The sequence below is a fragment of the Anopheles ziemanni genome, chromosome 3 (genome assembly GCF_943734765.1).
Source record: "Anopheles ziemanni chromosome 3, idAnoZiCoDA_A2_x.2, whole genome shotgun sequence".
Classification (NCBI taxonomy): Eukaryota; Metazoa; Arthropoda; class Insecta; order Diptera; family Culicidae; genus Anopheles; species Anopheles ziemanni.
Window position 1 is genome coordinate 92,783,055 of NC_080706.1, and position 14,419 is coordinate 92,797,473.

Sequence of the window (14,419 nt, forward strand, 5' to 3'; positions counted from 1 at the left end):
CTTTTCCTGGGTGTTAATCATTTTTCATATTTTTTCCCATACTTCTCTTCTCCGCTCGCCACCTTCGCAAAAGCCTATTTTGGTTGTTTATTTTTTTTTAATGTCCGCTTTTGCCTTCACAAACAACTTCCGTGCCGATGAGTTTGCATAATGCAGACAATACACGTTCACAAAATCGGTGCACATGGCATAAATCATGCATGCAATTCCGCCTTGACGGCTTTTGCCCTGCGCCGGGACGAGCCGTCCAAACATCACTTCGTGAAATGGCTTTTCCCGTTTTCGAGCGCGAAACGGTTGCACATTAACCGCGCCTCCGTCCCTTTCCTATCCTGGTGGGTGCAATCATGCTGCAGAAATTAATTATTTAATTCCAATTTTTATCGATGCGCGCAGTTCGACGTACGTCCATGTGTGTGACTGCGTGAGGGCAGGACATATTGGAGATGCAATGGAGTAGGGTTTTGGCCGACGTGTTCTGTTGTGAACATCCCTTGATCCATGCTCCGGTGATGATGATGAAAAGAAAGTTAATTAAGCGAATATTATGCATCAGTCACATGCAAGAAAGTTGGTCCATTATAAAACCATCTTGTCAATTAATTTCCGGAATAATATAAATTTATCGAGAATGTTTTGTAATTTGGATCACAATCCATATCAAAGTCTTTCAAGTAACTAACAACTTTCATATGTTTGTTGTGTAAAGCAAATGATTCAACAACGTTCGTACTGTTTTATTCATGGTTATTTCAACAACAAACTTTTTGACTGCGCTTAGTTTTCATCCGATCCCTCATCGCTGTCAGAATAGGCACCCAGCAGCCCTAAACTTCCGATTCCGCTACTTCCGGTTGTGGCAGCAGCAGTCACTGCTGTCGCAGAAGGCGCGGCTACAGGCGGCGGAGCTTTGGGTGGTGGCATGACTTTTGCCGCATCTGCCGTTGGCTTCTTTTTGATAACCAAATTGCTGAGAGCACTTTTCTTCACTCCGATGCTTATGTTATCGAGCTTCCTTGTCTTGGCGCTGGCGAAGGAAGGTGCCACTGAGGTAGAGGAAGATGATGCCGATGATGATGCTGAAGAATTCATACTTCCGGATGGTGCTGTCTGGAGGGTTTCGTCGGATTTTTCTTCTTTCACTTCTTCTACGACTACTTCTGTGGCTACCCGTTTGATGCCGGTTTTGTTTTGGAATTTAACAGTTCTAAATAAAGGGAAGAATACGATCATTAAGAGACAGTTGAACGGAACAGTTTACTTGAAAACTTACTTGATAAATTCTTCGTCCTGACGTGCCAATCGTTCCTCACGCTCTTGGATGCTTTCCTTGCGATCAAACTGCTGCAGCATACTGTCGTAGTCGATGTCCTGCTGCCGACGGTTCAGGTCTCTCAGTTCCTCCAGCGATTCCAGCAGTTCAATTTCGTTCCTCGACTGCTGCGTTCGATTCTCGAGCAGCTTCATCGGATTGGTTGCCTCTTCTTCACGGGCCTCTTCCTCCTCCCGACGCGCTTGCTCTTCCGCCAGCTTCAATGCCATAAAATTACGCGTAGCACCCGCCTCGATCTCGTAATCCGTGTTGCGGGGATCAGTCTTGAAGGAAATTTCCTGCAGACAGCGCGTACACTTGATGTAGAACCGGTAGATTCGGATCCCGAGGTAATCTTCGTTTTCCACATCTTCCTTGCGAGCATTAAACTTTTTGCCTTTATAGATGTACTCGCCGCAGGTTACGCAGCGCATATTGAACGGTGCCATCAGCCGGACCGTGTACTGACGGTTCTTGGGAAGTTTCACCCGTGGAATTTTCGACGGATCGAAATCCGGCGGATAGTATTTCTGTAAACAGCAAACACATGAAAACCGTGAGCTCAATGCATCACCTACAGTGGCAGTGATTTAATATACCATTACTTACGTTTAAAACTTTTCTTTCCGACATTTTTACACAATAAAATTTGCCGCAGTGAGATCGAGCGAATCGTTGTTTTGTAAACAAAATCGATGTTTCTGTTTTCTGATGTCAGAATGACAGCTCAGATGGCTGCGTACACAAGTGCAACTATCGTTTTTACGTACGCAGCCATCAATCCATACAGGGTGACTCTTTAAAATGTTGCTCGTCTTCGAAACGAATTTCAAAAATACCGTTAAAATATCAAATATTGTAATTTCTACAGTCTGTTGATAATTTATCAAAATATTTTACGTCATCAATTATTTCGCCATCACTATCAAGCACATTGATTATTATAAAACACCTATTGAGTCCGGCTGTTTCCGTTCCTTTATTGATAAAATATCGTTTTTTATAAAGTTTCACGTTACGTTATCAGTTGCGCGTTGTAATTATTCAATTGATTACTTTTGCTTCACAAAAAGTAATGTTATAAGTTAGCGATTACAATGGTAATATAATGTGATATAAGTAGATTTACGATTTAAAAAAAAACTGTTCCATTCAAATCCAGTGATAGTTTCAGCTTCTAATACAACGGGGAAGAAGCACATGCGTTCTCACAAGAGGCGTTAGGATAAAGTCTACACGATCATCATTATGATTCCTTCTCACAGCGTTGTTGCGGTGGTTGTTATGCTTTCTCTCTCATTGTCGCCACCGTTTGTTGCGTAGGAATTGGTCATTTTTCACATTTCTTTTCGTTTGGATAGAATAAAAGGTTTTAATCGTCTCGCTACGTTACACACGGTTAACACACAATTGTTCTATCAAATATGTTGTGGCATGTTGTGTTTAGTGGCGACGCGGTTTTCTTTTTCTCTTGTTTAATGAGTAGAGCGATGCATAAGGCGTTGCATGTTTCACATTTATGAACATTTTTTATCATAGGATCTGCAGAATTTCTCTAAATAATGATGAAACGTAGCAGTAAACTGATGACGGGATGCCCTGCAGGTGTTGTACGATTAATCGGTCGATACGATCGTGTGGCTTCCTGTTGCGAAGTGATCTTCAGTGTCTGCGCGGTGTGGGTGTTGGTGTATGGCCAGTGTTAAATGTCTTCTACCGTCAAATGATCGCAGACTCCGGGGACTCGTGTGCCCCCGGGGAGGGTCTGGTCGTTCGTTGTTTTCAAAAATATCCACAAAAAAATACTCTAACCGTAAGCTTTACTGCAGTTCATGGAAATTATTATCAATCGAAGCATTCGCTTGCCTCCATTCTCCTCCGTGCTGTCCATTCCCGCCTGCCATGCGTGTGTACGGTTTATGATTCTTGCGATTTTTCTTTTAAATATTTGTACGAGCAGCAAAGCTTACATCTAAAAACTCTTACACGGTAATGTTACGACTTGCATAAACAGTTGTTTTCTTTTCGAAAAGCAATTACGGGGAGATGGTGCGATACGGAAGTAGTATAAATGAAATCAACAGAAAACGAGCAGTAAATAGTTGAACGAATTCCAAGCAAAAGAAATCTCTCGGGTATGAAAGGTCCCCCATCGCCATCGTTAACCGGGTCGAAGGAACGCAACGCCGTACGGATACGACCATTCGGAATGCTACTCTACACGGACCTACACACCAAGGGAAGCTGTGTGCCGTGGAGCGATCGTTTGCAGTCGTGCCTTCTATATTGGCTGGAATCCGCTATATTGTTCTGCGGTGCGCCATTCCTGCGAGCGGTTGGGTTTGGATTGAGCGACACGCAAAAATACTCGTTACAAAACGATTCCGAGAGAGAATGTGAAAACAAACAAAAATAGTTCAATATAGTCCATCACTAATGCCATTGACCACCGGGTGGGGGCTCGGCCGGATCGCCGCTAGTCGGCCTCTTAGGCCATCGTTAGCGTGCCGGCTCCCATGCCGAAGCCGACGCCTCGTGGACCGTAGTTGCGGCCGTAGCAACCCCGGCAGTAAATTTCACCGTTCGGACCGTCGTTTAGATTCGTCGAGTCGAGTGATTTGTGGCACTCGAAGCAGCTGAAGCATCGCTTGTGCCAGATGCGGTTTTTACTCAGCATCTTCTCGGCCTCGTACACCGCGTAGCCGCACCGGGTGCATCCCTTGCCATCCTTGGCCTTCGGTCCGTTCATTGGCTTTTGATCGGTCCTGCAAGAGTAAAAGGGAGGGAGTACAGATGAAGGATGATGGCAGGTTCTATGTGGATGAGATGAGGCGGTCAAACTTACTGCACTGGAGCCGACTGGACGTCGGTTGAGACCAGCGTCGGCGTGTGTCCGAAACCGAATCCTTTCGGTCCGAACAGCTTGCCGTAGCAGGCGCGACAGTGGATCTCGCGATCCGGACCATCGCAGGCGATCATGGAATCTAGCGGACGGTGGCACTCGTTGCAGTTGAAGCACTTCTTGTGCCACATCGTACCCTTGGCCAGCTGCTGCTCAGCAGCAAACACCATACCTCCGCATCGCGGACATCCCTGACCTTGCGGGGCCTTGATCGAGGTCGTATCGTTCGATACCATTGGCTTCTGAGAGGCCAACTGCTCCTCGCTAGGGAAAGTAGAAGTAAAAGATTTTAGTCCACACGTTCCCATCGATCCACGGTCTAGTTCAAGTACTTACGTCATACAATCGGTCTGCAGGAAGCCGGATCCGCAGGCGAATCCATATCCATGCGGTCCCCACTTCTTGCCGTAGCAGGTCTTGCAGTACACGTCACGATCCGGACCATCGCAGGCGATGATCGAGTCGAGCGTTTTGGTGCAGTCGCGGCACTTGTAGCACTTGCGATGCCACTCGCGACCCTTCGAGAGGACCTGCTCGGCGGCAAACACTACGCCACCGCAGCGCGGACATCCCTGTCCAGGCGATGCCTTAATGGCCGTCGTGTCCGCGGTCGATGGTTTCAGGGTAAACTCGCTGAAACGACAGAACGGCATGTCAGAATGGATAGTTCCCCTTCGAAACACCACATAGTCCCCAGAATAGTCGTATGAACGTGTCTCTAACTGTGTGCGAAATGGTATCAATTGTGTCGGGTTTGCAACGGGTTGTATGTTGTATTACACAAATAGACACAACAACTTCCAATCTAACCTCTTGTATTCCAAATCACGCGCATCACTCATTAAGCCAAGCGAGGAGATTCCCGAGTGACCGTAGCCACGAGAACCGAACCGACTGGCGTAGCAGCCTAGAGGACATAGGAAGGAAGAAATGGAATGAGTAAAGCTTTCTACGTCGCAGAATTGCGGTATGTTTATCTTAAGAAACATTGAACATACAAAATCTTCCATCACGAGACACAAGTTACTTTCGAACACACAGTTAGTGACAGTTTTCACAGACGTGATCTGTTCGCCTGTGGCCAACTTCAAACGACATTAACCTTTCGATAACAGTACTATCGCTCTGCAGGGCTCCACCACCTTTGCCGTATCCGTAACCCTTCGGACCAAACTTCTTGCCATAGCAAACTGGAGCGATGTCGAAGGAGAAAGAGAGAAACAAAGAGAAACGAATAACATCACAGAACATCGACAGAGACGGTACAGGTCCTTCGAAACTCGGCTTACCTTTGCAGTAGATGTTACGATCCGGACCCTCGCAGCAGTTTACAGAATCGAGACCCTTCTTACACTCACCGCATTTGAAGCATCCCTTGTGGTAGGCCTGTGTGTGGTTGGAAAGCACAACGCATATTTATCGCACACGTACAAGATAGAACCTGCTAGATCACCTTGGCACCCTTTACCAGTAGGCGCTGGATTAACGCATGACAACAGGATGTGTAAGTTTGACTTGAAAGGTTTAGGGTGTTGTGTTAGGGTGTTGTAAGTGACAGCAATGAACGGATTCGCTGCTCGCGCAAATAGATAGACCGGCACTAGGGGGTTAGACTACGAGTTACTACACTCCAGGTTCACAGACTCCTGGAACCGTGCATTACCTCTACAGTAAATCTCTTTATCTGGTCCATCGCAGTGCATCGTGGAGTCAAGGGTACGATTGCAGATTAAGCATTTAAAGCATCGCCGATGGTAGCCCTGGAGTCGGTCAAGGAAGCAATGGCGGCGGCGTTGGTAGCGGCAACAGCAACGGCGTAGAGAAGCAAATTGGAATAAAGAACGTACAGAGATAGAGATTGCTGGAGTTAGTCAGACTAGCTAGGATGAAGTTAGTCCAGGACGTGGTCAGACCAGCTTGGATGGCCCAGAGCTAGGACTAGTGTTAGTAAGGGCGCATGGGTAGTAGGATTCAGTCATAAGAAAATAAACTCACTCTTCCACGTGCCAACATTTGCTCGGCCATGTAAACAAATCCGCCACAGCGAGGGCAACCCTCTCCTTCAGGTGCCTTTGACATTGGTTTCGGCTCGAAATGTCCGTTCGTGCTAGCGATTGTAACGAGGGGTTTGCGTTCATTCGTTGAATTGTACGTTTTATGGTTTTGGGAAAGTTATTTGATGGAGAGCAAGTTTACAAAAACAATTTTGATCATTCGAAATCCAAGCGAAATCGAAACACACACCGGAAATAGTTGGTTCAGGGATTTTTTTTATTTGATGATGTGTAAAAGTGGCCAAATGCACGTATGAGTGCAACAGCAAAGAAGAATGGAAAAGAGAGAGAGAAAAAAAAGAAAGAAGAAAGAGAAAATAATGTAAGAAAAGTTATTAGACATTCAATGCGACCAATGGTGGTGGTGGTTTAATAAAAATGAAAAAAAAACAAGGATAAACGGGAAACAATGGTTTGATTCGAACTCCTCCACAAGTGGCTCGAGTTCGAAACAAGGACTAACATGTACACATACGCGTCTCTTAGTTCCAATTGATTTTGTCTACTTTACCACGAGATAACTGATGAAAATAGAGTGTAGAAAATACTTTAGGGGTGAATATTATTTGGAACTGCTTATTTTCTGATGCAAAACTCACTTGCCAATAGGTTAATTTAGTGTTATTAACATTTTTTTTACTTTGTTTCTCAGTTTTGAAGAGTTTTCACAGTTTATGGGACAAGGCAAGTCCCGGTTAACGACTGTTTGATAAACGAATCCAGCACTTTGCTGCTTTATTTTATCTTAGAGACTTAATTGGTTTTCATCTTACTTTATGCACATTGATCGTTTAATAGTCTCTTTAATACTCTAGTGTTTTTGTTTTTGCTCCAGGGCACTTTCCTTATCCCGTTAGACTCGGTTAGACGTTAGGGTAGAGCAAACTTAATCGAGGACATTAATTGAAGCTTTCTACCGTTTTGTTTAAGGGGAAGGGCTTTCTTTTATTCACAGGAAATGTTCAGATTTCGACACTGATTGGTTTAATGGGTCATGAATGAACGGTGCATGCACTGGAGCTGCGTGGCGCAAAGCGTGCAACGAGGGTCGGTGTAAGGATCGATGAAGAACATTCAGAAGACAAAAAACGTAAAAAAAAAACAACAAATCAAACCAAAAAAAGCTGAACGCACAATCCAACACAAAATAGAAAAAGTGGTAGAAATGCGTTGAAAAAAGTGTCACTGCACAAAGTAAGGCACCAAAATCAAGATAGAACGTGAACAACACTGAATGAGAAGAAGAGAGCAAAACACAACCCGGGGTAGTTTAAGTGGATCGAAGATTTCACAAAAAGAAAAACATACAACATCATCCAAGGCAGAAAGGAAAAACGAAACAAATGTAAAACACAACACCAAATACAGTAAAAACTAAACACGTCAAACAACAACAAGAACAACAACAAGAACAAGAATATCTCACCGATCGCAATGGGCCAGAGATCACGAACACACGGGAACATGTAAACAGTAACACGCCTAAGTAAAAGGGACGCTTAGTGGTTGAAAAAAACTGGCTCAAAGTAGGCTTCGTTTTCGTACGCACGAACTGCTGTCGCTTATCGTTCTCAGCCTCATTTTGTGTATGAACCAATGTGTAGTAGTTTCGCTTTTTTGCGTTACAGAGACGACGCTTCAGCTTGTCATGTTGCGCTTTTATGTATCGGCCTTATGTCGGACATGTGCGGCCACTTTCGCTCTATTGCATTCGGCGCCATTTTGGACACATTTACACATACACGTACCATGTATTTCATCCCAGAACGCATACACAAATGCACACAGAGAAAATGAGACGTCACAAGAGTTTTGTACATCGACGATCACAGGTGGATGGGAAGGTAAAACAATAGATCAAACGAACGAGAGTGATGTATGTTTGTTGTTGGCGATCCGGTTCGCAAGAGATCGTGGCCTCCGTGATTCTGGGAGTAGTAGTAGTAGTAGTAGTAGTGGTACTAGTAGTAGGCTGCTGTTTGCTGCGATTGTAGCGAGATTGTTTTATTCAGCAGGCACAACAGGTACTGGTGGTGACAGTCGAGTGTCGGATCGCGGAGGCTGTTGTGATGGTGATGATTTGTGACGATGGTGTTGAGGGTTTTTGGTTTTTGTTTGTGGGGATAAGTTTCCGGCATATTCCAGCCCCGGTGTTTGGTTCAAAGTTAGACAAACAATTCTCTCGTGGTTGCTCTGCACGCCGGTTCAAAAAATCGTCAACGGTGGTGAGAGCATGTCTCGTTTGCGTGTGCATTCGTATGAGTGGAGCTTTGGTTCGGCCTTTCAGCTTTTCACAGCAAATTCGAAGCGCTATAATGGTGCAAACGGTACCCTGGCACGGCAGCCTCTAGTGTCGGGCGTGCGTTGTTGGCAGTGTTTAGAGTATGCAGTCCTCATGCACGTTTGCTGCAGTACGATCACTAGATCGAAGCTACCTCCTTGAGCTTGATCTCGTCCCAAACCCCATGGCAGGCCCGTTCCGTTTGTATTCGGACAGAAAGCAACAGAAGGAGCCCTCAATGTTTCAAACGCAAACCACCATCCCACACCGAGAGAACCAGCAAAAACCAGGGAACAACAGAAACAAATGAACACAAGACACACGAGTGATGGTACTTTAGTCACAGATAATATACGGTTTATTTTGCCAAATAATTCATCCGATTTGCGATCGATACAGATGGTCGACCGAAATGGAGTCTGAGAGAACATTTCCTTTTTCTTTTGCCTTGGGGCACCGGGGGTGTTTTTGATGATACGTTTAGCTTTGGTCTCGGTACAGCTTTAAGAATGGTAACATCTATTCGAGGAATAAACCATCTACCTAACTAGACGCCGAAGCATAGAACACAAACAATAGTCGCAATGGTTGTTGCTGCTAGTTACAAGTAACATGAACACCACAACACAATTGGGCACTGTGTGATTTGGGTAGTATTTCCGTAGTAACAAATCACCAAGAAGTGGGTAGAATGAAGCAAGGGAATACGTTCACTTTGAAACAAATCTCATCGGGACACAAGATGCAGAAAATATATCAAAAACCTCTAATAACTAGCACATAAAAGGACAAATACAAATGGCATTGAGTGTGTGTGTGTGTGAGTTTTTTTTCTTCATTATCTTCAAGTGTATGTATGATATGCCACTGACCGAAACAGTGGACAGTGGTTGTTACGCAATAGGTTTCCGCGTGTGACTTTTTCTCCTACGCTTCCTAACAATACTTTTGTGTGTTTTCTCTCGGACCATAATAACGGGTTGAACAATACTTTTTGTTTTTGGTTTTGCCTGGGAGATGTTAATTTACACTTGCACTAAAATATTTTCGATCTTCGGCGACTATCCAAACGACAAAACAACAGAGAAAAAAAAAGACTCACTAAGTGATCCCAAATGGTGCTAAACGGGGAGCCGAAAGGTTCTGCCTGCTGGTCTGCATCCTTTCCTCGGTCTGGTTGTTTACTTAAATAAACGTTTTGGTTCTCTTAGTGGACGGTACCGGATTTACTTGCTGTGACAGTCACGGCGGTGTCAAAGTTCAAAAAGACAGTTTCACGAAATTGATTGTTCCCCAAAAAAAAAGTAACGATCGTTTGTTTCGCATGTTTGAGAGGTACAACAATTGCAGCACAATATCGCAATAGACAAGTGGTGGTGGTGGTTGTGGTGGTGGTGGTGGTAGATGTAGTGGAGGTAGTAGCAGTAGTGGTAGTAGTAGTTGTTGGTGTTCAATTTTTTGTTTTTTTGGCATGAAAATGTAAGAAAAAAATAACGGAAAAGTGGAAATCAACATGCAATCTTCATTCGTCGCTATTATTTTATGAACTTAACATAATAATTGCAAGTATCTAGGGAGACGGATGAGATGAGTAAACAAATAACTGATGGAGCTAGTGTTGGTGGCAATGTCACAAAAAAAAAACATTATAGAAAGGTACAATATTTCGATATTTTACATTTGCAACAAGAGTAACAATTTCGGTTAATTCGGGTGAAATTAAATCACCTATTTCGGTACGTATCGAGCATCGTTACTTGATTAGTGTTGCTCGTCATACTCCATACATGTGGTTTCTTTAAATGGGATGTCTTATTTTTATTTTTAAATGAATGTACAGCATAGTGGTTTACATATTTTCATTTGTACAAAAGCAACGAGCACTTAATAAGCGAACGAAAAATCATAACATTATTTTAACCGAAACAGTAAGCTTGAAGATGGATAAAACATCGAAATATGGAAATCCAGCCAGCATGATTGCAGCTAGATTAAATTCCAACTATTAACCGTTTACACATAATCGTTTGAGAAATTCTTCTGAACATTATTCAATTATTGCGTCGTACGCAGCATTCGAAACAGTCTAAGGAAAGGCCCAACGAGAGACAAACAAATCTATCGCATAATCGTGAGTAGAAAATTTAAAAAAAACAAAACAATACTTGATTGAGGCGAATTTTCCGAACGAAAACTCAACGCGAGGTGCATTTGGGACACGAAACAAAAAAAATCAGGTACCCAGTAGTGTACGAAAAGTGGGAGGAAAGAGATTTGTAAATTGAAAAGGGAAAATGGTGGAGGAAAATTACGTGCTGTAGAGATGGAGCAACCATTTTGTCGGTGCCATTTTGACCGCTCTGCACCGAGCGGGCGCTACTTACCCATCGGTCGGCTGAAACTGGGCGCCAGTGTCCATCGAGAGGCACCCGGCGCCTCCACCGAATCCGTATCCCTTCGGTCCGTACTTGCGTCCGTGGCAGTTCTTGCAGTACAGCTCGCTTTCGTGCTCTGCGCAGTTTGTGGAGTCGAGCATCTTGCCGCACATTCCTGTGTTCGTATGTGTGTATATGTGTGTGTGTGTGTGTGTATGTGGTTGTTGACCGGTCGACAAGGAAAAGAAGAAGGGAAGAAAGAGAGATAAAAGGTAAAAGAAGTCACAAAACGTTCCCCCAATGTGATGCGGCGAGCTTGTAATGTGTTGTGATGTGATTTTAAAAATAAATCGAATCTTTCGATCGCACACAAATTGCAAACGGCAGCGGTTAAAATATTATTGATTGTAACAACCTCTAGGCAACCCCTCCCCAAGTGGGGGGGGGGTCGTACGGGCCACGAGGAAGGGGAAAAGCAACCGCAACAACCGATTTCGGATTCGGACAAAGATGTGCGAAAAGTAGTTTTAATTAGCCTGCCATCGGCTAGCCGGGTTTGGCGGAGAGAATTGTTTTTGCGGCCACAAACGGGGTCACATGGTAGTCGGCCCGCGAACGGTGGCCAGAAATACCTTCCTCCCAAGTCGATCTCTCGTAACTCTCTGGGTCTCGGGTTCGTAACGTATGAGCGTGAGGGCATCGAGCCAGAAAACCCGTTTCGTCTAATTAGTATTGGCATAAACTGCTGCACGTAACGATTGGACGGTTTGGAGTGAAACCGAGTTTCTTCTGCTCTGGAACAACGGGTCCGAGGGGAAGGACGAAGGATCACCTAGCAACGGTACCGTTCAACACCTCATCAGTCGTTAATTGACAGCGAGTAAAAAGTGCGAAGGCAAATTCAATCGAACTCAGACGTGCTTTTATAAAATAATAATTATTTTTGGAAGCTTATTAATCGTACGGCCCTAAAACAGACATCCCTCGCCTCTTCGCCGATCGATGGATGACGGAAACCGCGCCATGTTTACTGCATGCAAACGTCATATCGTTTTTATCTTCTTCTCGTCTACTCAGGCAAAGTATAAAACAACCACTCGCGGGGAAGAAGCAAGCAGCGATGCACTGTGTTAGACAAAAAGAACTCCCTAAAGTGCACTGCCAAACATGCATCCGATGGTCGCCACCCGTCTCGCAGTGCGTGTCCTCGATGTTCTATTTCGGGGCAACCAAACGATACGTCGGCGGTGGTACGTCAACGACACTTGTTCTTGGCTGGCTGCCGGGCCGGTTGTCAACAAAACAGGCAGCTTTTGGGCGCGGTGTTTCGCAAGTGGAGAAAAGGGTAAAACGAAAAGGTAGTTTGTAACCTGCGAATCTACCGAGCCTTTTCTTTCTTTCTGCTTCATCTAGCGCACGCAGCCAGAAGTGCACTAATCTAGTAGACATTGGTCTACTCAGCCGACGCAGCCAATGACGCAGCCATTTTGGTAGCGATCAAGTTAGTCGCTCCTTTCAAAGAGTTGATTCGTGATGTGATAATAAGTGGCGTTTGAATTGTAAAATGGTTACAAGTTGAAGATTATTTTTCAAATGTTTGACAGGACGAATAGACATAATAAGCTTCAAGTTCACAAAACAACAAAGACTCTAATTCCGTCTCTTGATTTTGAAGACTTTAATCTTCTAATCGATTCAACTCTACCGCTAACCCCTTCATCCGTTCGCCGCGTTGCGTAATACCAGTGTGTGTATGTGTTTGCGTGCCGTGTTTCGGGTGTCCCCCCGTCAATTACTTACCGCACTTGAAGCACTGCTTGTGGAATTTGTGTCCTCCGGCCACACGCTCCTCGGCGGCGTACACCGACTTGCCGCACTTCGGGCACTTCGGGTTCTCAGCTGGCTTGAAAGGCATTTTTCTGTCGTTGGGTTTTGCTTCGCTTCGCTCTACTCGAGATCGAGAACACTAACTGGAACCGGATCGGCGTGTTTTTTTCGGGATGACCTTACGGGGGGCACTAGCGCGTTACGCGACTGGTAGCTGCTGCTTCGACAACCTTTTATTTCGCAAAATAATCAAGGGATAGATGGTTTGGGTTTTTTTTTATAAAACGCAGCGCAGCTGAGATGTTGCTTATTATGTAAAAGGAGGTAACCACTCGCACAGCACCCGTGGCAAGGTACGTAACCGCAAAGTTTCTGTTTCTTTTTTCTGTTTTAATTCACTATGATCTCCCGTTTCAGCCACCGAATAAGCGATTCTTCTACCCGACTGCCGGAACTGGTTTGTGCGAACAACTATTCACTCTGTTTTGCAAATGGCCTCTGATGGGAAAGCAATTGCCTACATTCACACGGAGTACAACAAATTTCCTTCACGATATTTTCACGCCAGAAAAATGAGATTTTCGAGGACAACCCTTGGGAGGACCGGAGAGAACGACCGAGGAAAACTGCGCTTCGTAATGTGTGTGTGTTTCTTTTCACATTGCAACCGACAGTGAACGGTGCGTACGGACGACTGAGATCTTCGATCGGAACGATCCAAGCTGGCGCCCCCGACGACGTTGATGACGATCAAGTGCAAACGAATGCAGCTGCACATCTTCGCGTCGTCCTGCTCTTGTTAGATAACGTCGCTGCGTGCGGTGCAACCTGTTTTCCCCCGAGAGGGCGCCATGATCGGGCGTGGATGCAATTCTAATGTCATTCTTCCACCACCCAGAGACCTGCCAACCTGCCAAACAAAGTGCGTTGCATCCATTCCGTTTTTTTTTATTTTCTCCTACCGGCATCACGCGACAAGACAGTGTTGTGCCGTTGCGGACTAAAAATATCTTCCGAGCACACGGGAATGCAAAGATCACGAGAGAAAATGCGACGAGAAAAACGTGTCAAAACGGGCCGTTTCGAGTTTTTTTCGTCGTTTCTTCAAACATAATGTAAAGCGAAGGAAAAAAAGAGAAGGGTGTGAAACACGCGTGCACGCACACGACACACCAATAAAGTTTTACGTGACCAGGGCGTCCGCTTGGTGGTGCGCACGGTTTCTCGAAGCGACAGAGGGCGAGGGTGAAAAACACCTGCTGCTTCTGCACGAGACCTTTCCGTGTGCCGGGGAGGGATTTTCCGATGGTCGGTAGGATTTTTCCTTTCCTCGCATCTACCGCAGCAAGTTTCTTGTTTCCTTTTCGTTCGCCTCTCGGGTGGGAAATAAATGTCTATCTCCGGCTCGAAGGGTGGTGGGTATTAATAAATCTCTCGCTAGAGTTTTCCCGCTAGCATATGTGCACCCCCTCCCCAGTTTTTGAGGTCTGGCAAATGTTGGCGCATCGCCAAGCGATCCAAAACGATCGTTCCTCACGCTGGTGGTGGTTTGGCCGAGGGAGCGTTCATGGAATTTCCATCGCATGCATAAATAGGAATCGAAAAAGTGTGCGCTAGAAACTAGGACCTTGTGGGTGGATGGAAATGGTTCTCCCGGGACGCCGGTGT

The 14,419-nt window shown here is 45.1% G+C and overlaps 2 protein-coding genes across 6 annotated transcripts; both read right to left on the bottom strand.

Moving 5' to 3' along the window:
• Positions 1 to 707: 707 nt before the first annotated feature.
• LOC131287330 (splicing factor YJU2) lies at positions 708 to 1,987 on the bottom strand. The gene is made up of 3 exons (XM_058316369.1): positions 1,922 to 1,987; positions 1,274 to 1,842; positions 708 to 1,207 (listed from the first exon to the last, which is right to left on the bottom strand). Exons 1-3 carry the CDS (start codon positions 1,943 to 1,945, stop codon positions 778 to 780), a joined length of 1,023 nt encoding a protein of 340 aa, XP_058172352.1. The 5' UTR covers positions 1,946 to 1,987; the 3' UTR covers positions 708 to 777.
• Positions 1,988 to 3,723: 1,736 nt separating this feature from the next.
• On the bottom strand, positions 3,724 to 13,040 carry LOC131289980 (muscle LIM protein 1-like). Of its 5 annotated transcripts, none has more exons than XM_058319350.1 (8): positions 12,725 to 13,040; positions 10,952 to 11,099; positions 6,210 to 6,321; positions 5,878 to 5,974; positions 5,025 to 5,121; positions 4,551 to 4,847; positions 4,158 to 4,478; positions 3,724 to 4,077 (listed from the first exon to the last, which is right to left on the bottom strand). In XM_058319350.1, the coding sequence occupies exons 1-8, from the start codon at positions 12,837 to 12,839 to the stop codon at positions 3,801 to 3,803; spliced, it is 1,464 nt and encodes a 487-aa protein (XP_058175333.1). In that variant the 5' UTR covers positions 12,840 to 13,040; the 3' UTR covers positions 3,724 to 3,800. The 5 variants fall into 5 exon arrangements, with proteins under 5 accessions (XP_058175333.1, XP_058175332.1, XP_058175331.1 ...); XM_058319349.1 differs by lacking the exons at positions 5,025 to 5,121; positions 5,878 to 5,974 and adding exons at positions 5,317 to 5,404; positions 5,504 to 5,600 and having other exon boundaries at positions 10,934 to 11,099; XM_058319348.1 differs by having other exon boundaries at positions 10,934 to 11,099.
• Positions 13,041 to 14,419: the final 1,379 nt, after the last annotated feature.

Coding starts and splice junctions, on each gene's coding strand:
- LOC131287330 (XM_058316369.1), bottom strand. CDS start 1,945: ATGTCGGAAAGAAAAGTTTTAAAC. Junction 1,843..1,921: donor CGGAAAGAAAAGTTTTAAAC/GTAAGTAATGGT, acceptor TGCTGTTTACAG/AAATACTATCCGCCGGATTT. Junction 1,208..1,273: donor CAGGACGAAGAATTTATCAA/GTAAGTTTTCAA, acceptor CCCTTTATTTAG/AACTGTTAAATTCCAAAACA.
- LOC131289980 (XM_058319348.1), bottom strand. CDS start 12,839: ATGCCTTTCAAGCCAGCTGAGAACCCGAAGTGCCCGAAGTGCGGCAAG. Junction 6,322..10,933: donor CAGTTTCAGCCGACCGATGG/GTAAGTAGCGCC, acceptor TACAATCGCTAG/CACGAACGGACATTTCGAGC. Junction 5,122..5,877: donor TAAAGAGATTTACTGTAGAG/GTAATGCACGGT, acceptor TATGTCCTCTAG/GCTGCTACGCCAGTCGGTTC.